Source organism: Anabrus simplex, chromosome 4, assembly GCF_040414725.1.
Source record: "Anabrus simplex isolate iqAnaSimp1 chromosome 4, ASM4041472v1, whole genome shotgun sequence".
Classification (NCBI taxonomy): domain Eukaryota; kingdom Metazoa; phylum Arthropoda; class Insecta; order Orthoptera; family Tettigoniidae; genus Anabrus; species Anabrus simplex.
In genome coordinates, this window is record NC_090268.1 from 429,654,443 (window position 1) to 429,682,224 (window position 27,782).

General features: G+C 38.5%; 1 protein-coding gene across 1 annotated transcript in view; it reads left to right on the top strand.

Moving 5' to 3' along the window:
• B9d1 (B9 domain-containing protein 1) overlaps positions 1-27,011 on the top strand; it is a 52,716-nt gene extending 25,705 nt beyond the window's left edge. The window contains exons 5-6 of the mRNA XM_067146643.2: positions 1,712-1,855; positions 26,301-27,011. Of these exons, the coding sequence (XP_067002744.1) occupies positions 1,712-1,836 (125 nt within the window). The 3' untranslated portion in view covers positions 1,837-1,855; positions 26,301-27,011. The remainder of the gene's footprint in view (positions 1-1,711; positions 1,856-26,300) is intronic.
• Positions 27,012-27,782: the final 771 nt, after the last annotated feature.

The window sequence follows — 27,782 nt, forward strand, 5'->3', positions numbered from 1 at the left end:
CCACAGCTTGTTTCCAGTCATTCGACTGGGTCAGAAATGGAATGAATGAAGCCCCCATTCGCCATAAGACCTATCTGTGTCGGTGCGACGTAAAGCCCGTAGCAAAAAAAAAAAAAAAAAAAAAAAAAATGAAGCCCCCATCTAGCGGCAAGGATAGGAATTGTGCCAGCTGCCGAAGCCTCTCACACTCCTCTGGGGCAATGATTAATGACTGACAGATGAAATAAAAGTATATTGAAGAGTGTTGGTGGAATGACAGATGGCAGGGAAAACTGGAGTACCCAGAGAAAAACCTGTTCCATCTCCACTTTGTCCAGCACAAATCTCACATTGTGTGACCGGGATTTGAACCATGGAACCCAGTGGTGAGAGGCCGGCACGCTGCCGCCTGAACCACGGAGGCAGTAACTTGTTATCCAACATATTTCTGCCGCACAATACTATGCGACGGATGAACATTGGTGTCATTTTCAAGTTTTTACTTCAGACTTATTTTAATGTGTTCTCCTTCGTTTTAGATGTTTTTTTGTAGTTCAATGTTTAATTGTGCCAATTTTCAAAGTATGTGTAGCTGATTATGGCCCAAGTTGGTTGAATCTAGTACTGTAATGTTAATGTTGTAATGATAATATAACTAACTGACTGAGTTGTGACTTGCTTGAGCATTTCCACCAACAAAAACTTTGATCCCTTCTTAGGGAAGACCACATCACCAACATCACCAACATTGCTCTTCTTGAGAAAGCGCATGCCAAGAGCATAGAATCGTCCATCATTGGTCATCAGTTAGATGGATTGGCCATGTCTGTTGGTTGAGTGATACCAGATTTCCACGCCAAATTCTGTATGGTGAATTTTGTCCTGGCACCATACCTCATGGAGCCCCCATGAGGCACTCCAAAGACCAACTTAAGCACACTTTGAAGATGAGAGGTCTCAGTCCACAAACCTGGGACACGTTTTCTCAAGACGGTACACTTTGGCGCCGGACCATCCCTGCTGCTGTCAATCTGTTTGAAGGGGAATGACGCAGATGTGAAGAGGCCAGGAGGGAAGCATGAAAACTCCGTACAGCACAACCACGCCCTCTTCCAACAATATTGTGCAATCTGTGTGGACACTTGTTCCATGCTAGAATTGGTCTGTTCAACCATAGAAAGTACATCTAGAGACAGAAGTGAATTTATTGGAAGAAGTTAATTACTCGGAAACGAGTTAAAGCCGACGAATATAACCGACTATTATGAAAATATTGTGATGTTTATCATTTGCCTTTGTATTGAATAGGTGGACCCATTTCACCCTGTTAAGTATAAGAACTGTCAATACAGATCACCAAGAAATTTATATCATATGAGGCTGTAATGTTTCTCGTCCAGCCTAGTGTAGACCCTGTTAAATGAAGTGCACTCTTCAAGAGTCTGCCCGCAGGATGCAGTACAAAAGGTCTTGTACCCTTGCACTTAAATTGTGTATATTGTGAGAGATACTGAGGACTGACAGTTGCTCTAGCATCATCAGATGTTGGCCTACATGTGCATTTTCTGTCTTAACAACATAGAGTTGTTGCCAAAAATGCTAGTGAATTTGACTATACATCTTGGCTTTGTTAGCCTATATGGGTTGGTTTTTTTTTTTTTTTTTTTTTTTTCCTAGAGAAGAGACTCACCCTCTCAGATTGTGATCAAGGACATGTTATGTTTTGTTCCAGTCACTCGTGTCCGATCACAAGGATGGGTTCGCATCAGTCTCAATGTACTGACTCGAGACATCGCCCACCATGGCTACTTAAATCATACAGGTGCCAGAGTTGTCCGTGAGTTGGAAAGTGATTGAATGTGTTTTCCAATCAAAGGTAAGTGATTTTCATGTATCTTTCTGAAGTGAAATTTTGGTGGTCTCTCTACTGGGAAATTCTGTCTTTTCTGGGAGAAGCTTGTTCCAAATCAGAGTATTGCATGGTAATAAGACTGATTTTCAAGAAGTTATAGAAAGGAACAAACAAGTGTTAAATCAAATAATGCAGGGTGTTTGGTACCTTACAGAAGGTAGGATAAATGTCTGCATCATAAAATATAATATTTTTAAAATTTAGTGAATGGTTGTCTGAGAGAGGGGCCTGAAGTAGAGTGTGCGATGCTTTTGAGGTAGGTAGTAGCTTCGTTTGCCCTTTGGCTTATACTACCTGCCCCTACCATGCTTTTTGAAGTATGCATGCATAATGTGGAAGAAGCAATTCTAAGTACATCACTTCACTGGGGCTTCAGGACGTATGCATGCATAATGTGCAAGAGACAATTATAAGTACCGTGTTTCTCCAAATCCAAGACAGCATTTTTTTTCTTTTTTTCTAAGAATCTCCTGTGAAACATCAAGAGTCGTCTTGCATTCACAACATAACAGTAATGAACACCACTGGCAGTTACCAAGGTGCTTCTTTTCACCCCCCCCTCCATACAAAACTCATTGATAATCAAGATCCGCCTCTTTATTATACATCGCTAGCCGCAGCAACCGGTCGTACAGTGCCTCTACGTAATATCACTGGATCTGAGGAAATAGTGAAGAAAGAATGACATTCTATTAGCCTCTACAAAAATGTTTCTCAAATCTGCAGAATGGCATCAAAACATGCGAGCCTTCAAATTCTTAGAAAGGCCTCGGCTACTCAGTGGCACAGTTATAACGCATCTGCTGTAATATGGCTTAGTAAAATTAAGTTTTGTAGACAGCAGGAATACTTTCCTGTTGGATCGTTATATTGTAAAGGTTTGTGGAACAGGTATTGCCGGCAAATTTTCAACGGGTTCTCGTCGATATTGTGATGGTAATTTTAAGTTAATGGTTATTAAACACACTGTAATGAAGAATAATTGTGCAGCCACAAGAAAATATGACATAGGCGTAACTAAAGCCAATATTCGGCGTTAACGTGAAGACAAAGCTAGCTTATAAACTATGTACCGTACAAGAAAAGTGCACGAAAAATGCAAGGGTGGAATGGCTATACCACGGCACAATAAACTCGTACATTGACCTTCAACGTCTGCGCCTATATTAGGCCTATACATCGCTAGCCGTTGAAATCGGCTGAACCTGGCAAGCGAGATTTGTGTGTAACAGCAGCCAGTTGTACCTGACAATGAGTAAAAGTAACGGTTTTATAGACAGCTGGAATATTTTCCTGATGGATCTTCGTATTTGTATTTACTGATGATGTTATGCTATGGGGTGAAACAGAAGCAGAAGTTCAAGCTAAACTAGATCTTTGGAAAGAAGAATTTGAAAGAATGGGAATGATCATCAGCCGAACTAAAACCGTTGGTTTAGTGATGAGTCTAAATCCTGAAGCAGTTCACCTGCGAGTGTAAAATGAAGAAGTAGACATTATCAATAACTTCAAATGCTTAGGGAGCTTCGTTTCTTCTGACAATACCATAAACCAAGAAATAGGCAATAGAATACAAGCTGCATCAAAATTCTGCCAATCCGTTCGTCCATTACTTTGGGATGACTCATTTCTCCAAGCTTGCAAGCTCACGCTGTACAAAACATATCTTATACCAATTGTTCATATGGACTGAACGCAACAACGTTGACTAGGTCTGCACAAAGTCGCCTACAGGCCACTGAAATGAAGTTCCTTCAGTCATGCCTCCAAAAAACAAGGAGAGACAAAATAAGGAATGAAAGTATTCGGCATCAACTTGGATTGGACAGGAATCCGTTGGAAACCTTAGAATGAAGCAGATTACGATGGTATAGACATATGAGAAGGATGGCTTCAATTAGGACCCCAAGAATATACTATGAAAGGAATGTTGTTGGCAAGAGGCCCAGAGGGAGGCCTCATGATAGTTGGGAAAAACAAATTTTCAAAGATGTAGCCAAACGTGATGTAAATTGGCAGCAAAAGGTAGAACATCAGTTGTGGATGGACAGGACGAACTGGAAAAGGCTCATAACAACCACACCTAGCTTGTTGGAGAGGAAAATCGACTACAGTGATGATGGATCGTCGTATTGTAGAGACGCGAATTTTACAACTTTTGAGTTTCCAGAACAAAATTTACACAAGAGCATAAATGTACAAAGGGGCAGAAATCCCCTAGCACCAGGAGCACCAGCTCCGTAATTAACAAATGTCAAGCCTCCTAGAGGCACCTTTATAACGCATAAAAGAGTTGACCCGCTCTCAATTTTTCAAGCCTATTAAAGGCAATACCAGACTTTACCCTTAATTGCCATCAAGGCACAACTTACAAAATGAAACGGGGGTATCTTGTACCCAACCTACTGGGCCTTAGCAGAAAAGAACAGATTAAGTAAATGGCCCGAAATACAAAAGGAATGGAGGCGTGAATTTGCACTCCTACATGTAACTTCTTAAAACCTAAAAGGCACTAGGCCGATGAAACAGGGGCTATTCCTAAACTATGGAGGTGACCCGTATAAGAAAGAAATTTAAAACATTATGGAAGAGAATCAGTTACCAAAACATAGTCACCTCAAAACCAAAATGAAGGGGAGCTCGAGAGGGTAAATCACTCTCTATCCCCGAATTACAGTTACAGATTTACTTAAGTTTTTACATAAGCCGGCAGAAAATTACATGTTAATAAAGATAGGTTACATGGTAAAGGTTTCGGACCTTTCCCGCGGGTTAAACTGCTGAGCTAACAAGAAATAAGGATGTTAAATGGCCATTACCTTACTGAAGATCAGCTGCCCGATGAAAGAGGCACCTCCCGCCTCCTGCTACACGTCCACAGACTAGGTTAGATGTTGATCGAGTGGCCAGGAGATGTGAAAATCAGCAGTTTTTATACCCTCGGGGAAAGTTCGAGACCTTTCATGAATAAAACAGCCACACCCGCTTAATTTTATTGGGTCGCTTAAAGTTACACACCAAATCGAAGAAGAAACCTGTGATTGGCTTAAAAAATTAATTACAGAAATTCTGGATTGGCTAAATTCGAAACTGGCGGAAAGAAAGATAAATTTCGCCAACCCACAAATGAATGAACGAAATTTAGTAAAGAACAAACTTATGAATACAAAATTTCTTCAAATAAAGTTCCTTCACTTCGCACCAGGGTGCATGATCATAATTTTTTTTTTTTGGCAGTGACATCTATGAGAGAATGTCCAAACTTCTTGATAAATAGTAAACAAAACAATTAGAATTAAAGAAGGTTCAACCTATTCAATACAAAGTGTGTTGTACAAGGTGTTCACAACATGTTATTTATTATTACTAGTACCGGTTTCGATGCTTAATAGCGTCATCATCAGCTAGAAATCACAAAGTGGGCAGGGTACTTATCATAAAATTGTACAAAGTACAAATGATTAATCATTAATCATCATTAATCATTGCAATGCATGTATCATTTATACAATTTTATGATATGTACCCTGCCCACTTTGTGATTTCTAGCTGATGATGACGCCATTAAGCATCGAAACCGGTACTAGTAATAATAAATAACATGTTGTGAACACCTTGCACAACACACTTTGTATTGAATAGGTTAAACCTTCTTTAATTCTAATTGTGAATCTCAGTTCAATACGGGAAAATGAAGTTCTTAACTTATAATAAACAAAACAAGTCGAAATTCACACAGCGACATCTTCAGAGGAAAGGTTTAAGTAGGTCCAGTTTTAAGTTCAGTGTTTCTCCAGTAGAGGAGTTCCAATTGGCGCAAGATTTAAACGTGCGGCGTAGAGGTGCACCTCCCAGTACAGCACCAATTTTAAGTTAATGGTTATTAAACCTGTGGAAATAAAGAATAACTGTGCAGGTGCAAAAAAATACAGCATAACTAAAGCCAATGTTCGGTTTGGCGTGAAGACTAATGTAGTCTAAGTGTGCGTACTGTACAAAAAAGGCATTCATATGATTTGATAAGCACTTTTTAAGCCTGATTTAATTTTTTTGAAGGAAAAAGTAGAGGTCGTCTTGAATTCGGAGAAATACGGTATTAGCTTCGTTTGCACTTTGGCTTATACTACCCGCCCCTACCACGCTTTTGGCGGTATGCATGCATAATGTGTAAGTAAGCAATTCTAAGTACATCACGGCACTGGAGCTGTACACATCACTGCACTGCTGCTTCAGGGAGTATAAATGTGTAATGTGTAGGAGACAGTTCTAAGTATATCACTGCACTGCTGCTTCAGGGCATATGCATGTGTAATGTGCAGGAGACAGTTCTAAGTACATCACTGCACTGCTGCTTCAGGGCATATGCATGTGTAATGTGCAGGAGACAATTCTAAGTACATCACTGCACTGCAGTTGTACAGATGACTTCACTGTGACGTAAGGATATATTCTGCATGTGTAACATGTAAGAAGCTTTTGTTTTTTAAATTTAAATTTTGTGCTGACACAGACAGGTCTTACGGCAATGATTGGGAAGGAAGTGACCGTGGCCTTAATTAAGGTATAGCCCCAGCATTTGCCTGATGTGAAAATGGTAAACCGTGGAAAACCATCTTCAGGGCTGCCGAGAGTGGGGTTCAAACCCACTGTCTCCCGAATTCAAACTGATAGACCCAAACCGCACATTCACCTGCTTGGTGAGAAGCAATTTTAAGTACATCACTGCGCTAGAGCTGTACACATCACTTCACTGTAGCTTCAGGCCGTATTCTGCTTGCGTAATATGCAAGAATCATTCTGAATACATCACTGCATTGCAGTTTCAGGTAGTGTGAACGTACAAGTTGTATGAAATACATTCTAATAAGAAGCAAATATTTTCACACAGGAAAATGTTGTAATGTATGTCAGCAAAGCCCGATGTCATTTGTCATCAAATACTACCTGAACTACAAACATCAAATTTTCATAATTTTTTATTTTTGTAATACTGAAGGCCTCCGTGGCTCAGGCGGCAGCGTGCTGGCCTCGCATGTTGGGTTCTGTGGTTCAAATCGTGGTCATTCCATTTAAGATTTGTGCTGGGCAAATGGAGGCAGGACAGGTTTTTCTCCAGGTACTCCAGTTTTTCCTGTCAACATTCATTCCAGCGACACACTCCGATATCATTTCATTTCATCTGTCATTCATTAATCATTGCCCAAGAGGTGTGCAACAGCCTTTGGGGCAGCCAGCACAATCCTATCCTTACTGCTAGAAGGGGGCTTCCTTCATTTATTCCATTCATGACCCGGTGAAATGACTGGAAACAGGCTGTGGATTTTCATTTTCATGTTTTCAGGGCTCTACCAATAGCCAGCAGAAAAAAAATATTTGGACTTATCTCCCAAACACCTTGAATTTTTAGAGAGATAAGAATATGGGTTGATTTGACACTGAATGTTTCTTTCTGTTATATATATTTATTGACTCACTGGGAATTCATTCTTCTTCCATGTTTGTCCTCTGTTCCTACTCTGTTTCTTTTATGACCTTTACCTTTCTACTATCTCCTTTTCCTGTATTTATCTTATGTTCTTGTTATCCTATACTTCCCACATCAAGATTTGTCAGAATGGCCTCTCAGTTCAAAGACTACAGTGGATTTTCCCTAATTTCTCTGATTTTCATACATATACCGGAGCAATATGAAAGCAGTGCTGATTATTACGGATTTGTATGAATATGTAATATCCCTTGATTTGGCACAAGAAGGTATTTTTACAAACCAAGATGTCCTTGTATAAAACGTATGTTATTCCCATACTCACATATGGCATAGAAACCTGTATATTGCAAACTAAAGACCTTAATAAACTGCAGGCCTGTGAAATGAAATTTCTTAGGAATGCCATGCAGAAACGTGGCACGATTATGTGAGAAATGTGGATATCAGGTCATCTTTGGGTGTAGAGCACTCCCTGGAAGAAAGACTTAGGTCTGCAAGGCTTAAATGGATTGTGCTTGTAAAGAGAATGCCTGGCACTCTAACACCACATGCATATTTGGAACAGACAGTGGGAAGGAGGCCTGTTGGATGACCAAGCAAACAGTGGCTGGACTAACTGAAGATAGACGTCGAGAGTAGAGGAGGGGACTGGAGAACAATCATGAAGGGACAGACCTACATGGACAGACAATGCTGGCGAGAACTTGTTCAACACCACCCTACCTAGCAAGCTGGAAGGGTTACATGATGATGATGATGATGATGATGATGATGATGATGATATGCTCTTCATAACTTCTCCGTTTTTTCCACAAATATGAAAAGAACAGGTTTCGTACATTGGACGGTTAGAAAATAGTTGATATAGATGTTGATTCCCATAGAGAATGTGAAATATTTGTTCCGAATGAGTAAATTTATAATACCAATATAAATGGTCCGTTATTGGGCATTATAAATTTTCCAGCTAACTCATTCCTGGTTCCCAGCGTTTCGCCCCCGTGTGCTAGGCTGGTCTCATCAGTTGGTACCTAGCACACCTACCAAGATGCTGGCTAGTGCATACTGTGGAGGCCACTGCGTAAGCTAATTGTAGCCACCGGCAGTGCCAATGCACTATGAGAGACTTTGTCTCATTATCAAAAATTAATGCCTGCTTGGCCATCGGATGATATAGATGTTGATTCCCATAGGGAATCTGAAATATTTGTTTCGAATGAGTAAATTTATAATACCAATATAAATGGTCCGTTATTGGACATTTTAAATTTTCCAGCTAAGTCATTCCTGGTTCCCAGTGTTTCGACCCCGTGTGCTAGGCTGGGCTCATCAGTTGGTACCTAGCACACCTACCAAGACGCTGGCTAGTGCATACCGTGGAGGCCACTGCATAGGCTAATTGTAGCCACCGGCAGTGCCAATGCACTATGAGAGACTTTGTCTCATTATCAAAAATTGATGCCTGCTTGGCCATCGGATGATATAGATGTTGATTCCCATAGTGAATCTGAAATATTTGTTCCGAATGAGTAAATTTATAATACCAATATAAATGGTCCGTTATTGGACATTATAAATTTTCCAGCTAACTCTTTCCTGGTTCCCAGCGTTTCACCCCTGTGTGCTAGGCTGGTCTCATCAGTTGGTACCTAGCACACCTACCAAGACGCTGGCTAGTGCATACATTTGGAACAAATATTTCAGATTCCCTATGGGAATCAACATCTATATCATCCGATGGCCAAGCAGGCATCAATTTTTGATAATGAGACAAAGTCTCTCATAGTGCATTGGCACTGCCGGTGGCTACAATTAGCCTACGCAGTGGCCTCCACGGTATGCACTAGCCAGCATCTTGGTAGGTGTGCTAGGTACCAACTGATGAGCCCAGCCTAGCACACAGGGGCGAAACGCTGGGAACCAGGAATGAGTTAGCTGGAAAATTTATAATGTCCAATAACGGACCATTTATATTGGTATTATAAATTTACTCATTCGGAACAAATATTTCAGATTCCCTATGGGAATCAACATCTATATCATCCGATGGCCAGGCAGGCATCAACTTTTGATAATTGAGACAAAGTCTCTCATAGTGCATTGGCACTGCCGGTGGCTACAATTAGCCTACGCAGTGGCCTCCACGGTATGCACTAGCCAGCGTCTTGGTAGGTGTGCTAGGTACCAACTGATGAGCCCAGCCTAGCACATGGGGACGAAACGCTGGGAACCAGGAATGAGTTAGCTGGAAGATTTATAATGTCCAATAACGGACCATTTATATTGGTATTAGAAAATAGTTTGTAAAAATATTATGAGGGAGTGACCATGAGCGTATCACTTTTTGCTGAATGCAAATTCCCAGCGTATATGCTGTGTTTCTGTTCTGTCACCACTGATTTAATAATATAGTGCCTGCACTGTTTTTTTACTTCCGTTGCCTGCTTTTGTTGCAGAGTGATGATGTGTAGTGTAATGCAGTTGTCTGTTTTGGTGAAGTTAAGAACAGCAGGATTTCGTCCTGTAAGTATAGAAACAATGAAGGGTCGGGTGAGTGTGAACAAAAGCTATTTACAGCAAATCATTATTATCGAAAGCAGTGTGCAGAAAACTTTTCATATCTAGGACCTTAACAAACTTTTTTTGCAAAATGTGCAAGTGTGATTTTTTGGTTAACCTTAGTAATGCACGATTATCAGCATGCTTTGTGTGCTCATTCGGTCAGAATTTTCATCCCTAGGCCTGTTGTTGTTTGAGTCATCAGTCCATAGACTTGTTTGATGCAACATTCCATGCCACCCTATCCTGTTCTAACCTTTTCATTTCTACGTAACTATTGCATCCTACATCTGCTCTAATCTGCTTGTCATATTCATACCTTGGTCTACCCCTACCGTTCTTACCACCTACACTTCCTTCAAAAACCAACTGAACAAGTCCTGGGTGTCTTAAGATGTGTCCAATCATTCTATCTCTTCTTCTTGTCAAATTTAGCCTAGGCCTAATGACATTATAATCTGCACCCTTTTGCTGCAATTCCCTTAAAAAACTAGAGATTTTAGATTAACAAATTTTAATAAAGAATGGGCTGTTCCTTAAGGAAGGGGAATCTGAGGATAGTAACTGATTTACGTAAAAGTGGTTAGAAGAGATTATAAATGCTGTGACAATCCACAATTTATTTACATGGCTACAAGAAATCAGCTGAAATAACTTGAAAACTTCTCTTACAGATATGGAGTGAGTTTAGTACGTAATATGGCAATATATATTCCAAGGTCAGCCTGGGTTAGTGACAGGAAACAAATCATTCGTCTCAAAGACGCACATACAGATCACGCCGAATCACTTCCATTTGCAAAGGCGAAGGGAGTACAAGAGAGCCAAAAAAAAAAAACAAGTAATTTTTCCTTTATCATTAATATGACACTTCATGAGACACAAACACATCATTCAAATAATTGAAAGAGATGAACAGTGCTTGTACTTGGTCTGCCTTGATGAATGAGTGGTTCGTAGGTCTGTGTTCACATCTTGCCTCCACAGAACGGGTGAATGATGAAGGCATCAAAATAGGGATGTTCAGTGGGTGGAAAAATAGTTCTATAGTCCTCTTCCACATTCATCTAAAAATACCATAATTATTGGCCATATGGTCACTGTTGTTAGCATATGGGTACTATTGCTCTCGACAATGAGAAGTTTCAGCGCGTTGCTATTGTCATTATCATTATTATTTAGAGGAAAGAAATGACACTTTCTCTTTATTGCAAGCAATCCACTTCATGGTCCGTATCGATAAATTAATCAATAAATCAAGCAGAGAAATTGTTCCACGTAATCAGTACTTTTTTTTTTTTTTTTTTTTTTTTTTTTGCCTTTGGCAGATTTGGTTTACAAGCAGTACATGTTTTGTTTAGAATGACTAAACATCGTCAGCTAACTTTTTTTTGTTTATGTAGAAATGCATAAAAGTACAGAGGCATATTATTCCATGTGAATCTTAAATCAATATTACAAATTTTAAATTTCTTTTTTTTTTAAATTGTTTATTGGCCATAAGTTAACCAAAATAGACATAGCCAAGTTCTTAACCTCCCCCCACTCCTCCTCCCCTCCCTCAACCCCTCTCATGCTTTCAAAGGTTCAACCTTTAATTTATTTTAATATGTTAGAGATTGTTTTAAGATTCACATGGAATAATATCCCTCTGTACTTGAATTTCTACCTAAACCAAAGTGTAGCTGATGATGTTTAGTCAATCTAAACGAAACATGTACTACTTGTAAATCAAATGTTCCAAAGGCAAAATAAATCAATCAATCAACATTGATCTGCATTTAGAGCAGTCATCCAGGTGGCAGATTTCCTGTCGTTTGTTTTCTGAGCCTTTTCTTAACCCATTGAGCCCTGCATATTTGTTGGATTGAAACTGCATTGGCGCTGGGATTATTTTGGAGGAAATATAGTGTCGATTCATATCGTGAGAAATTTCTTACTTACAAGACCATTAAAGATTTAAATATACATGAAAACAAAAGGCTTTCATACCACAAACTGCGGAACAAGGAATACAGTAAAACATTTTATTTTATTAGCATCACGGGTCCGTACTCAGTCCGCCTGCTGAGCTGTAACACGGCCTTCTTTTTGCATTTCCTCTTCGATTTCCACATCTATTTGTTCTTCAGGAGCATTGCTCACACTAGTACTAATATTACTACTAATTTCACTGAAAAAATTACATTCCTAATCATCATTACTTCGGTAAATATCAGTTCTATACTGGCAGCCATCTTGTTTACAAGCGAATCTCAAAGTCGAGAGATAGCCCACTTCAAACTAATATTACCAAGCACACTATCGATATATATTAGCAAAGTGCATATAACATTGCAAAGAAAGAATCCCTACATAAATCACAAATGCAACCCACTCTGCCATCTCTTGAGGGAAAGTTGAATTACGTAGTAAAATGAGACAACGGAACAGTTCCGTGGTCCGCTATTTGGTCCACCGAGACGAAGCACGGAACGGTTCCGTGGCTCGGGCCCAATGAGTTAAATGATCACAAAGAATGTGGAAATTTATTGAACATCTTCCTTGGTAAATTATTTCAATCCCTAACTTCCTTACCTATAAACAAATATTTGCCCCAATTTGTTCTTTACTACTTTTAAAAACACCACTCAAAATTATTCGTCTACTAATGTCATTCCACACCATGTCTCCACTGACAGCTCGGAATATACCACTTATTACAAACAGGTGAAACATGTACCATAACAAAATATAATGATTATATCATAGTCACAAAGACTGTAAAGTATTGAACAGGTGGTTTTCAATAAATTAATTTTTTGAAATGTTTAATACATACCACTTAGTCGAGCAGCTCGTTTCTGTTCTCCCAAGTCTTCCCAGCTCAAACTTTGCAATATTATCGTAATGTTACTCTTTTGTTGGAAATCACCCTGAACAAATCAATCTACTTTTCTTTGGATTTTTTCCGGTTCTCGAATCAATTAATCGTGGTGAGTGTCCAATACACTGGAAACATACTCCATTTGGGGTCTTACCAGAGACCCTCTCCTTTACATCCTTACTACAACCCCTAAATACTGTCATGACCATGTGCAGAGATCTGTACCATTTATTTACAATCCTATTTATGTGATTACCCCTAGAAAGATCTTTCTTTATATTAACACCTAGGTACTAGTGAAACTCACAACCTGACTTTTAACCCCGTTTATCATCTGCCTGCTGTCCATCTCACAACATTGTTGAGGTCTTTTTGCAGTCGATCACAATCTTGTAACTTGTTTATTACTCCATACAGAATAACGTCATTCGCGAGAAGCCGTATCTCAGATTCCAGTTCTTTGCTCATCTGTCTGTCTGTCTGTCTGTCTGTCTGTCTGTTAGGTCATCAACCCAGAGGCTCGTTGGACCCTCATATAGCACCACCAAAGGCTATGCAGTTTTGAGGAAACCACAAAAACCAAAATGAGGCATACTAGGCAAGATGAGAAGTGAGGTCGTTTGCCATTGCTTTCCTCACTCGGCCATAAAATGCTATTGCAGCATGACTGATCCTATGAGCAACACCTTTCATAACACTGAAGACACACTGGTCAGGTTCCAGATGTCATTACTCAGCACCACCCATACCCCAACAGCTTCCATATTGTCACAGCCAAGGATGAGACTGGGACTTCGGTGAAAGCTACACTTTGCTCTAGCCTGTGCCAAGAGACGGATACAAAAGTACTGCATCCATCAAGAAATGGCAACAGGCGGATCTTTACTCATATCATTTGTAAGAAAACATAAAGGTCCAATAATACTGCCTTGAGAAATTCACCTCTTAATGATTACAAGATCAGATAAAGGTTCACCTATCGATTAGGTGGAACAATTTCTTTGCATGATTTATTGACTTTCTCTTTAGTTAAACATTCCCTTCACTGCTTGCTTGAACATTAATGTCTAGTGGGAGGACTTAAAACAAAGCCATGAATACTGAATACTTTTATGAGCATTTAGCCATCCATCAGCCATAAAATACTTAACTGTATGTTTGCAGATGCCAATTTTATGAATTAACGGATAATAATAAGATACAAAATTTTCTTATTCTGTCTTTTTTCAGGAAGACTGGAAATCTTTATGCTAAGAGATGAAGAAATATTTGGATGAGAGGCACAGCTTCTGGTTTTTGCTACCACAGTTGTAAAATTTGTGTGTCTGGATGCACATTTTTTATACCGTTGCTGCCGGGACAAAACCTCCTATGTGAAATATAATTTTAGCTTAGAACTTTGGCTGGTAAGGTTCTGTCATCTAAGGTTCAATATTGTGTGAATATTGTCAAGCCATTCTCGCTCTTCGCAATGTATGTGCTGCGGGTCAGTATATCTCCAAAACACATTATCACATAGGAGGTTTTGTCCCGGCAACGACGATATATTTAACAAGGTACAACTAGAGGCATGAAAACATTGCAGCTGCGACACACGTGATAAAAGTCTGCTTTTTTTGCCTTTCACTTTTCTTTACATCTCACTATGACTGATTTTGAAGATTTAAATTAGGAAGAAAAAAGTTTTCGGACTTGGTTTCATTCTTTACATATGGCCTGGCTGGAAAGTTTATCATAAAGTCAGCTGATGTATTGTAAACTGTGCATGCACAGTTCCACCTGCTACAGCACACATGAACCAGAGAGTATAATTCTGATACTCTCTATCGTGCTGGGAGTGTGGTGGTGGTGATTATTGTTGAGTTATAAATAACAATAATTGCCAGTTGTCATTAAATTTAAACACGAACATTGATTTGATGTTATACTGGAAAGCAGAATGTGCCATCCTCAATGTATAAATTTGCATTTGAAGAACGTACATTTTATGTGCGTGATAATGACATTTTGGTGTGTGACGCATGTAGCCCTAATAAAATAATAAGTGAGTTATTCCACCTTTTCAATACAAATTAAATAGTGTTTATTAATTAAACATTTAATGGGGCTAGTTTTGACCTATTTAAAGGTCATCTTCAACCATATCGCATGTAGATACAATTCAGTCTTGATGAGATGTGGAAATCTACGTTCTTGAATACTACGAAGAATATTTTAAGACTTTCTTCTCGTATATTCCTACTGCTAAGTGAACTAATTTCTTACAACATATGTGTTTTCAGGAAATTCTATAAACATTTTTTCATAGTGTCAAACTTATAGGTTTTAAGACCATCTTTAAAACAACTGTGTTTCATGTACAGTAGAAGTCCGTTATAGCGAGAATTCACAACAGCGAAAAATTTACTCGCTATAGCGGATTGTTGTTATATCCGATTTTTTGTAAAAGTCGGGAAAACCTCCATACACATTAAATTTAGTACGGTATGAAATGGCAATCAGTTTTTTTTTTTAATTTGAGTTTTCGCGGATAATATCCACACTGCGGCTTACTTGCTTGTTGTTTTCCGAAATCCGATACTAAGTGAAAGTGTGTGTCTAATTTCCTTCTGAAAAAATATATATTACCGTATTTCTCCGAATCCAAGATGACCCCCACTTTTTCCTTCAAAAAATGATCAGGCTTAAAAATTGCTTTGTAAAATCATATGAATGTCTTTCTTATACAGTACACATTTTGAGACTGTAGACGCCGAACATTGGCTTTAGATATGCCGTAATTTTTTGCGGCTGTACAATTATGCTTTATTTCAGCGGGTTTAATAAACATTAACTTAAAATTGGCATCATAATATCGAAGGGAACTCGTTGAAAATTTGCCGGCAATACACATTCCATGCGTCTCTACAATATGACGATCCATCACGAAAATATTCTTGCTTACTATAAAACTGCTACTTTCACTCAAGGTCAGATGTAACTAGCTGCCGCTACACGCACGTCTTACTTGCCAGATTTGGCCAACTTCAGTGGCTAGCGATGTATAGGTCTTAATCGCGGACTTTGAAAGTCAACGAACAAGTTTATTGCCCCACAACGTGACAATTCCGCCCATGCATTTTTGTGCACATACCTCGCAATTTCATCTTTGACTTCTTTAAAGTGTCCTTGTTGGGGGCCACAGAATGCATTTTTTGTGCAGTACGCATTTTTAAGCTATCTTTGTCCTCACTGTAACGCCGAATATTGGCTTTAGTTAGACTTATGCCGTATTTTCTTGCGGCTGCACAATTATTATACATTTCCAAGTGTTGAATAGCCATTAACATAAAATTGGCATCATAACATCGACGAGAATCCGTTGAAAATTTGCCAGAAATACCTGTTCCACGTATCGTTACAATACGACGATCCATCACGAAAATATTCCTGCTGTCTATAAAACTTAATTTTACTATGCGTCAGGTACAGCAGACGTGTTATAATCTGCTACTGAGTAGCCGTGTCCTTTCTAAGAATTCGAAGGCTTGCATGTTTTGATGCCATTCTGCAGATTTGAGAAACGTTTTTGTAGAGGATACTAGAATGTCATTCTCTCTTCACTATTTCCCAATATCCAGTGACGTTACACATAGGCACTGTACGACCGGTCGCCACGGCTAGCATTGTAGGCCTATGATAAAGAGGTAGTCGTTTATTGTCAACAAGTTTTGTATATGTGAACATAGCGCGAAAACTATACCATATCGAAGATCATCGATCGCATTTTGTGGGAAACGTTTCAGTTTTGTTATTCAAATAGCATCGCATATCCTAACTTATCTGTACTATATGTATGATGAAAACATACTTCAAGAGGAAGTAGAGAAATTATAACCTTCTCGCTATAAACTTACATGATAATAGCCTTTACGTAATTTAACGGACGTGATGAAATATAAACTAACCTCGTAATCAGTGATGTACTCTGCCATATCTTGAGGTGTAGGCCTATCTCATTCTTACTTAATTGAGGTATTTAGCATTAAAAGTAAGCGATTTATTCAGCGTTTATCGTTAACGAGTTAACAACGGTTATCAGACACGTTATTTACACATTTATTACGAAAACATGTTCTCCTCTTTCATTTTCCTCGCAGCAGAGTAGTCGACAGGTATTACTAATCGACTCTGACATTGACTTTGAATGTCGACGAGATAGCTCACTGGTGGGCATAGTGAGAAAACAATACGGTACCGAAGATGATCGATCGCATGCAGTATAATGACAGGGTGCATAAATATCGGCAATGGAAAAAATTGAGCGCGCATAATCACTCGTAATAACGGATGCGTAAGCGATAGGGTTCTCGCTGTAACCGAAGGATAATACACAGTTTAATGTAGGAATTTCGAAGGGACGGACAAAAGTTATCGTTATAATGGGGTTCTCGTTATATGCCGTACTCGCTATAGTGGACTTCTACTGTACTTTGTTCTACACGTGATATGGCTGAAGATGACCTTTCAATAGGTCGAAACTAGTCCCATTAAATATTTAATTAAAAAACACTATTTAATTAGTATTGAAAAGATAGAATAAGTCACTTATTATTTTGTTTGGTTTAATCAAAGTTCAATACGGACCCATAAAATGAAATTCATTTCTCTAGGCCTAATAGTCGAACTGAGTGGGGCAAAAAAGGTTAAGTATGTCCTTTGATTTAGGTCTAACATTTTAATTTCATTTATCCTTCTCGAATAGGCCTAATATAATAATAATAATAATAATAATAATAATAATAATAATAATCGTCTATGGCATCAGTTACTGTGTACAGGCATTTTATTTGACACCATCTAGGCTGATTGCTAGTCGATTTTTACATTCCGTTTTTCTGTACTAGATGGCAGATTAACACAAATCTCTCTTAGGCCCGGTTTCATCAACACATGTTAAATATATACTAACAAGTAGTTAGTTAATACGGAGTTAGAAATTTAACATCTTGTTAGGTTTCTTGCGTTTCATCAAACTTTTCTTGTGAAGTGTTAACTAATCGACTGTTAACTCTCCCAATATTGCGAACTGGTGCGAATCAAGGAGGCAGTGGTACGAACATGCTGTTTTACAGCGCGCTCCGATGCGCTTTTGTTTGAGCACAGCTGTAAAATATGGCGCGTGAAGTGAAACGGAATCGTAGTTCTAATTTTTCCTCCTTCGAAAAAGAGTTGTTAATTGAATTAGTTATTAAATATAAGTTATTGAGTGCAAGCGCACAGATGGCTTGACGATAAAAGAAAAGGACGAGGCGCGTGTAAAGTCCGCTAGGGTTTCAATGGGGTTAACAGATACTTTTTTTAGCGGGTATCCGCTGTCACCTAACAAAATCACTTCGTTAATTGTCCCACTTCAAACTGTGCTCCGATATGGGAGTTATAAATATTGTATTGTCGTGTGCAGAACCAGACCACCTAGCAAGTATATCCCTGATTTGGAGGTTAGGCTCACGAATCACCTGAACATTAACATTAACAGAGAAATATCCTTTTTGATTACGATATATTTCGGCCCAGTTGCCTCCAGGTGATTGGATTCTTACATGTGTGCAATCTATTGCACGTAGAACAAACACCAGGAAAACGGCTTATTTCATAGAAGTCGCGGATAATTTGCTGACGCTCTTCTACTGAAGGGAATGTTATATACCTCCTTCTCATGGTTGCTATTGCTGCAGACACTCGACAAACAACTCTACTAGCAGTGGCTTTAGAAATTCCAGCATAGTCTCCAACCATTATGTGAAAATAACCAGTAGCAAAAACTCGTAATATTATCAGTACCTGCAACATTGGAGAAAGAGGTATGTTTCTCTTCGTAGGATATTCTAACCTCACTTGAATTTCGTCAACAACCTTAGCAACGACTGTTTTCGATAACCTGTATCTATGAAGAAATTTCGGATCCGTCAAATTTTCAAAGTCATTACGTCGCTGAACTCTTCTTCGATCAGGATTGTTTTGTAAAAGATCTAAATAGAGCAATTCCGCCTCGAAAGCGCGATTCACAGCAGCCATTTTGGAACAGGTTGCTAAATGCTAATGTTAGCCATTTAACATTGGAAATGGCTGATGTTAACTTTAATACGCTGTTTAACATTTGTTAATGTTAACATTTGTTGATGAAACGCAAATTTTCTTAAATGGTATGTTAAAATGATTTAACACCTTGTTAAGTACTAACATGTGTTGATGAAACCGGGCCTTAGACAATCTGTGGCTTAATGTCCCCATCCAGTGGATGAATCACCATCAACAGCATCATATGCTCTCGATCCATACGAACACTACAGAGAGGTTTGGAATAAACTCATGTTTTTGTGTGCAATCTAGTGATTAGAGATTGCTTACCACACCTCTCCTATACTGACAGCCAGCATGCTGATCGTAGAAAATTTTTGTCACCAGTGGGATTCAAACTAGCTAACCACAGTATCAAAACTTTTAAGACATGGTGCCTTAACAATCAATACCACCAGGCAGGCAGTGGTAGAGTGTGAGCATCTGGATCCCTTTTTATGATACGTTATTTTTAATATCACTCTTACTATATATAGAAAAAATTGCTCTACATATAGCAGATTATATATTCAAGCTTCTAACATGTGTTCACAAAATCTGAGAGCAATTAGACACAGCTTATGCCACAGTTAGTATGAATGTGCTGAGTGACATTGCCTGCATCAGGCAGCATGACACAGGTTTCTGAGTAAAGAGAAGATCTCACTGCCTTATAAATTTATTGAGTGTGAAGTACAGATTAGTCTTGATGTTGTATTCACTGGTGTACAGTCCTGAAGAAGTATGTAATTCTCTGGTATACAGCTATAAAACATATGATCTCAAATACGTATTTTGAAAGAAAAGAAATTGTAAATGTAATTAGGCATCACAGAATGATTCACCTGATTCTTGAATGGCCACACACATTGTCCATGTTACAGGTGACGGTACTGATTTTTTTAAAAATTGCACTTATGTCTGTACACTATATTTTTTTCCTCATACTTCATTATTGTCTTGAATTAGGTTATACGAAAGTCGAAAGTGGTTCAGTTCAGTTTTTGTCGGTCTGTGTGTTGGGTTGATTGTGTGGACATCACCAAAAAAGCAGTGTGACATAATTTTGTGAAACATGCTATTTAAGTTCAAGGATATCCAGAGAGCGCACCAGGCTATTATCATTTTATTGGTGTTCAGTTATGTAGCAATATCGAGGGGACCAAAACAAGAATCAGATTTCTCCGTAAATATTAGCTGTATGAAAAGACTTACTGTTATAAAATTTGTGTAAGACGTAATTTCTGATCTTTTATGTTTTGTCCTTGTTTCCTTCATGTACACAGTGCTGCCATATGTTCTGTCAGTAAAATCTAAATACGCTGTAGTATGGTAATTGTGAATAAAAAAGCATGGCAACACAGTCAATCGTCGTCTACAAGTTCACCTTCACAACTCTGCCAGTAACCGACTTGCAGTGTGCCAATTGCAGGTGGGAGTGAAAGATGGAGTGGGGACTGTATGAGAATCATACTGCTGTATTGGCATTATTTCCTTGCGGAAAGTGAGCTAAGGAATTTTTTTCTACGCTGAAACCTTTCAGTATCAATGAACGATTTGTGTTTTGGACAATAACACTGTTTAAACAATTGGGTGCAACTGTTGATCGCGTCAGATAAAGCCATCCTAGGTGCGTACACAGAAAAGAAGTTGTCCACGAAGTATGTCGTGTATTTTGAAGGATGATTTACATGTTGGTGCATATAAAAGATACACACGGCATTTACTAACTGAAAAATTAAAGGAGATCTGCCGGGTTCAATCCCATGCTTTGTTAACAACGTATGAGGAGAGCCAGTGTCGCAACATCCTATTCACAGATGAAAAAATTATCTCTGTGGAAGAGTTGTTTAAAAGGCAAATCCATCATGTGTACACACGGTCCTCCAACGAAGCAAGAGAGAAACTTTCATGTGTGCAGCACGGATATCACTCTGTTTCCGTCATGGTATGGTGGGCGGTTTCATGGTGGGGAGCATCAGCAGTGCATTTTTGCGAAGGTGGAGTAAAGACTTCTGCAGCTGTCTACCAGATAATGTTGGAAAAGGTAATACCACATATCAATTCGAAACTGTCTGAAGGGTGATCATTTATTTTTCAGCATGAGAGCAGTCCTGCACACAAAGCAAAAATGCCACAGCAGTGGTTGGCAACCAATGCAAACGGTTCATCGCGGCTGCTGACTGGCCTAGTGGAAGTCCGGACCTCAGTCCATTGGATTATTCTCTGTGGCTGAAGCTCGAGGCGGTAGCATGTCAAAAACTGCACCACAACATTGAACTGTTAAAAAAACCAATCATGTCAGCTGTCAAAACATTTCCACTGGACACAATTCGTGTAGCTATTGATGAGTGGCCTCAGTGTCTTTGCCACCATGTTTCTGCCCATGGTGATTTATCATTTCTATTTAGTGTATGTTCATTCTGTAGCATTTTTTATGTTTTTTTCAGAATATGTGTATGTTAATGGGTTTGCCTAGTTTTAGTTAGTAGTTATATGTATGAAACTACTGACAAAACGGCAGTACTGTGTATAATAATGATGGAATTACAGTCAAAATTGGTTATAACTGTGAAAAGGTGGCCAAAGCAATTTTTTTGTTTGTTTTGTTGCTAAAAATGTCATATCTTTATGTTTTAGACTGCACACTTACATTGGTTAATTAACAGAATAAATATGATCAAAGTTTTCCATTCTATTCTGGCGTGGTCTACTTCTCTCATTCCTGCCAGACGTTTCAACTACTGCTGCGGTAGTCCTCTTCTGTGATGTTATCGGTGAGACACAGGAGAGAGTCCTTAGAGACGATCAGAAGATGACTACTGCAACAGCAGTCGAAACGTCTGGCAGGAATGAGAGGAGTAGACCACGGCGGAATAGCCCAGGCGACTTTGATTATATTGACTCCGGCCATGAAAGCCTTAATACTTTTATAACAGAATAAAGTTGAAACTTCTAAAACATAAGTGAAATAATTACTGTATTTGCAATACAGTATTTGTGGAGTGGGATTCAGAGGAATTTGTCTTCTAATGTTTAAACAATATGTACAGCAATAATATGTCAGCAAATTATAAAGTAATAAGTGGGGAAAGAAGTAGCAACAATGTAAATAGATCAATAATGTCGCACACAGTCGTGGCTAATAAATAAAATATTCCCTTTCTCCTTTCAAATTGTAGAAATTGTTGAGTGTGGTACACCCAATTCTTTTGCGATGCTGACGTTTGTTTCCCCCATTTTGTAATCGCCATATTACCTGTGACTTTTCTTCAGTATTAAACACTTTCCCACCCCCCACCCCCCTTTTTTTGTGTCATCTTCACAGTGATACTTGCTTTGACTATTTAACAGATAGACATTTTAAATCTGCTATACTAAAAAAAAAATTTAAAAAAAAAAGTTTGAAATTAAGTTTTACATTGTTGTCAGCAATTCCCAAACACTTAACAAACAAAAATCAACATTCGACATTATAGCATACATTTCTCTGGAAACGCGAAAAAAATATGCCATTTTATATGATATGTCAATAAGCAATGTTGTACAAAGCAATTTTTTAAATATAATATTTATATAAGATTCAGGGCCTGTACTATGACTGTCAGATAAAGAGCCAGATACGTAGGCTGCAGTTTTGCAAACTAGAAGTTAAATATTTTCTTCCGTACTACCAACGGATTTTAATGACGGTATTGTAATGCGGAAGATGTAGTAACATTTTTATTGGGTTGGTAATAAGGTTACTGAAAATATAGTGAAATTTAGCGCGGTGGTGTACGTGTTCCCTGGTGTTTTCGTTCGCTTAGCTCTATTCCTTTTGAAATTGTATTTCTAGAATCCAATATCAGAATCTTATTAAGCTATAATGTGGAAGTCCAGATCAAAAACAGAATTAGGACTGAAATATACACATACGAAGAAATGTTAAAATTAATTAACTGTATAACGAAACTGAAACTGTTATAGAAAATAAAAAGACTGAAAATGTAACCTGGACGCAAAAGTTAAGATTCAGGTTATGTATCTTTTTGGTCTGGTACTATTTATGAGGTTGCGCGTTACGACGAAAGTAAAGTTTATATTCGTAATTAATGCCACTGATGCAGCGTGGGATCATTAATTTTATTATTAATTCAATTTATTGTTTGCTCATTGAATAAGTAGTTAGTTTCTTTCTTTTCAATACAATATGAGAGTAGTAACTGGCAAGCATTTATCTTACTTTAGCGTAAATACTTTCGTAGCAAGTTGTTATGAAGTAAAAGAAATATAACCTCCTTAACATCCTCATTCGACGGATGAATCGCCATGAACAACGTCGTATACCTTTACTCCATACGTGCGTTGCGGATAGATTTGGAATAGAACCCATGCTTTTGACACGCATTTTAATGATTAGGAAATGTGTACTATCACCTCTAGTACCCTACCGACTACCATTTACAAGGTAAAAAAATGTTAGACTATTGGGACTCGAACCCACGAAAAACTGCTTAGCAGCAAACTATGTTGCCCTAGCGCCAACGGCTACCCATGAAGCTTATGGTTGACTGCTTGTGTGCTACTGATATACTCAGTAGCAACAACTTGCTAGCTTGGGAAATCTTTAAGAATTCTGCGATAGCTGGACAGGAAGCATGACATACTTTATAAATATATACATAGATTACATTGTAACAACTTAATTTCGCACAGCATCATGCAGATGTAGATTCATCTTGATGAGTAGCCTTCTTGATTCTTTACAGTAGCGTCCCTGATAGGAGCGAAGTCTCAGATAAGAGCGTTAACAGCCTCTCTAACTTCGGCATAGCTATACTCGAGAATATTTTCCCAGATTGCACATAAACGAAAGTCGTAGTACGCGTTTTCAACCAAACTTCCAGATAAATGTCCAAACTGCCAAATAAATTTATACCGCACTTTTATCTGGCTGTCGTAGTACAGGCCCTTAGACAGGACTGTTAAGATTTCGTCATTATATCCAGTACGTCTAAAGCGATGTTGCATTAAACAGTTTTGACTGTATTACATTTTTCACTAACTTCCAAATATCTCCAGAAATATTTTTACCATGACCCCTTTTTATTACCTCTCACGACAGACAGGGTATACCATGGGCGTATTCTACTGCCTCCAGTCGTAGTGGAAATGGATTAACCTTCAGGGAATTTCAACTTTAGAACAGGCCTGTACCTGAGTCTGGCATTGGTTACATTTTCTTGTGGTAGACTTCTTCCTTCCATCTTTCCCTTATAACATTCCTTAGCCTGATCTTGATACTTTCTAACCCCAGCAGTATTAGGTTTGCGAGGTCTGGGGAGTCTTCCATTTTCATGGCCTTTCTTTATCTAATACCTTCATTCTTCAAAAGATCGAACCTCTTCTTCTTTCTTCTATGATTTTTAGTTAAGTACTCTTAACAAGGACAGCAGCTAAACTGAAGACAAGATATAACATCTTCAGAAATTATGTTTTAGCACATGGGGTTGTAAAGTTTCCACCATAAGATCAGCCCTTGGCCTTGTCTACTCTATGGTAGAGTATTGTGCCCCCCTTTAGCCAAATTGTTGCCCCAAAACACTGATAGTCATTGACCTAATTAAATTGTATGCATCATTACAGACAGTGAAATCCATCCCAATTTTCCGGCTGCCACCTCACTTGTGTTCTAATGTGTGATGTGATATGTCTGGTTGCCAGTATTTTGTTGCTCACTTACTATCACCCGGGGGATACATGCAGGGTAATTACATGGTTAAACCTGCGGATGTGAGCAACAGCCATCAGTGCACTTGTACGGGAGTAAAAGACAAAAACAGAAAAATCCTCACCTCCCTGTTGACGCAGACATCCCAACCTTCAGTTTAGGAAGGCTTCGCTCTCATCATCCACCCCTCGAAACTGGAAGGATGTTAGTTGGCAACAGCTTAATACTAGTGACTGCTGGAGACACACATGGCAGATCAATGCTATGACGGAACAACTTACGATGCCGTACATATCAACCAAGCCACCTGGCATTGAATTGCCATACCACGCTACATTTGGTTCATACTGCATTTATTTGCCTGTGCCTGCTGTTGGCATCATCTTCATTATCAGATGAGTTGCAGTTTGAAGGCACATATTCTTCACCGCTTCCTGACTGCACTTGACTGTCCTCATCAATTTCAAAATCTCATCCCTCACCATCCCTGAAGTCAGCCTCGAGAATTTCTCGAATATCACTGGAACGTTTCTGAAAATTATCTGCCATTATCCACTCTACAAAGTCTTACTACAGTAATATTTAGAGGCACAAACACAACACAGAACATTACTCCTGACAACGTCAACAAGTTTTCTCTTTAACCTCTGCCACAAAATTTATCTCACTAGCTAGCAACTCATTCTGCCAGAAGAACAAGGAAATGTTTCAATATTGCTGACATCAGAAGGAAAACTGGCCACTAATTGTAGCTGGCTCAGCTGGGACATACGCATGGCTGCCCGCTGAGTATCTTGCAACTAGCACAAGACAGCGAGATTGTGATACTACTTTTCCAACGTTTTACATTCCATTTAGTACAACATGCTATTATACAAACTATTTCTTGATAATGACCACCGGGTGAGTTGGCCATGCGGTTAGGGGCATGGCTGTGAACTTGCAACCAGTATATAGTGGGTTCGAGCCTCACTGTTGGCAGCCCTGAAGATGGTATTCCGTGGCTTCCCATTTTCACACCAGCAAGTGCTGGGACTGTACCTTAATTAAGGCCATGGCTGTTTCCTTCCCACTCCTAGGCTCTTCCTATCCTATCGCCACCATAAGATGTATCTGTGTTGGTGGTACGTAAAACAAATTGTAAAAAAAAAGAAAAAGATAATGACCAAACATATCTCTTTCAATTAAATTGTAATTAACACATTCTGATAAATAATAATTTGATTATCAAATAAAGATCATGTCAAAATGCCTGATATCAGGCCTTTGCCAGTTGGAAGGGTTAAGGACCTACCATATTCACATGTTAAAATGATGCTTTGCAGACTCAAAAGTTAAAAGAAGTTAAATGTCGCCCAACAAATTTGCGGATTACCTTACAATGATGCTTTTGTATGTAGCTGGTCATGTTAAAATCCTTACTTTCACTGAATATTTCATGCTGGATTTGCTCAATAATATTTCATTCCTAAGAACACTTGGTGTGCAAACTATTCCTGGCTCTGAACTTCATACTGACAGAGTGACAATTTGCTTTAAAAGTAAGAATTTGATCCAGCTGAACTCCAAGGTATTCCACAGCAGGGGTGAACTTCCTTCCCAATTCTTCCCAATTGATGTTAAGGTTGTAATTTGCAGCATAATTATGCTGATGGAAAAGTGTAACCTGGGTTTTGTTTTGCAGCACAATTATGCAGAGAGGAAAGTGTATCTGTAAGATTTGGTTTGAGGTAGATGTCTCTGTAATATTTGAACAATTGATTGAGGCATTCTGCAGTCTGAACTCTACTTCCCAAAATGATCTGGCCTGAGTTCCAACACCAAGATCATTAGTGAATAGGAAATGTGTGGTGTTCAGTCCAATAGGTCTAATGGACAGGTACTCTGAATAGTTGGTGAATCAATCTCGTATCATCAAATCTCATGCTGCACATTCTCATTTGATAACTTGATGGTGCTGATAACCTTTTGCTGCATAGTAACCCTTCTAGGAGAGCATCTAGTGAATTTACAGGAGTTTTTATGAAATATGGATATCCTTTTATGTTAATTCGGGCGTAGAGCTAACCACTCTACCCCATCAAGTGCCGAGGTTACGGATAGTGGAAGCCTTTACCTTCCACCCCTCCAAGGGCCTTCATGGCCTGTACGGAGATGACTGCTTTTTTTTAATGTTAATTCATCACTTGTCATTCCATTCTAGCATTGCAAACTCAAACTATTCAAAATAGGATGAATCATTTTGAAAGAACTTGTACAGGGATGTGAGTTATAACAATCCATGATCAGTACTATCGGCTTGACAAATCTCATTTTACACTAGGTAGGGAAAAATATTGTGTGTAACTGTATTAAAATATTGTTATATATTCTGTAAAATGTTTGAATATAAACTTATGAAAGTAAAATGTATTGTTTCCATCATTTTACTGACCTTTGACTTTGCTGAAATATGAGCCTTCTTCTCCACTATTATTTCTTAACGTTTCAGAGCAGGTGGACTGAAAACACGACAAAGACATATCCAGACGTGCCAACTCCCCCTATTTAACCAGGAGACCCCCTATTTTTGGTCCTTCCCCCTCTCTCCTGATCGCAGAGACTTATCTCCCGATAGATTTAGTATTCCTGTATTTTTTGAAAATCCCATTCTTTAATTAGCTGGAGACAATTGATGTTCACTTGGCACTGGCAAGACAGATGCAATCAGCTGGTGGTGTTCTTAAATTATGACAGAATCTGTAATGTAATGCTTTTTATTTTATCATTTCGACATAATGTCGACTGTGGAATTATTTTTTAGCATATTTACAAGGACAAAAACTCAGTTCAGATCAAAGCTTCCCAAAAAAGAATTCTGGAAAAAATTAAACCTTAATACCCAATCAGCAAGGCCAGTGCTTTGAGCACAAATTAAATTCAGAAATTTATGAAGATGCCTAAAGTAGTTACAATGAAGAGTCATGTGTTCTAAAGCTCAGATACATGCAGTATTGCAGTATTTAAAAAATACGTGCAATATTTCAGTATTTATAAATAAATAAATGAAATTAATGTATTAATAAATAAGAGAAATGGCATAATTGTATAGTATAATGTGCTAAATATTCTTCAATGTTACATCATGAATGATGTGACATAACATGTGGGGATATGCTACAAAAAA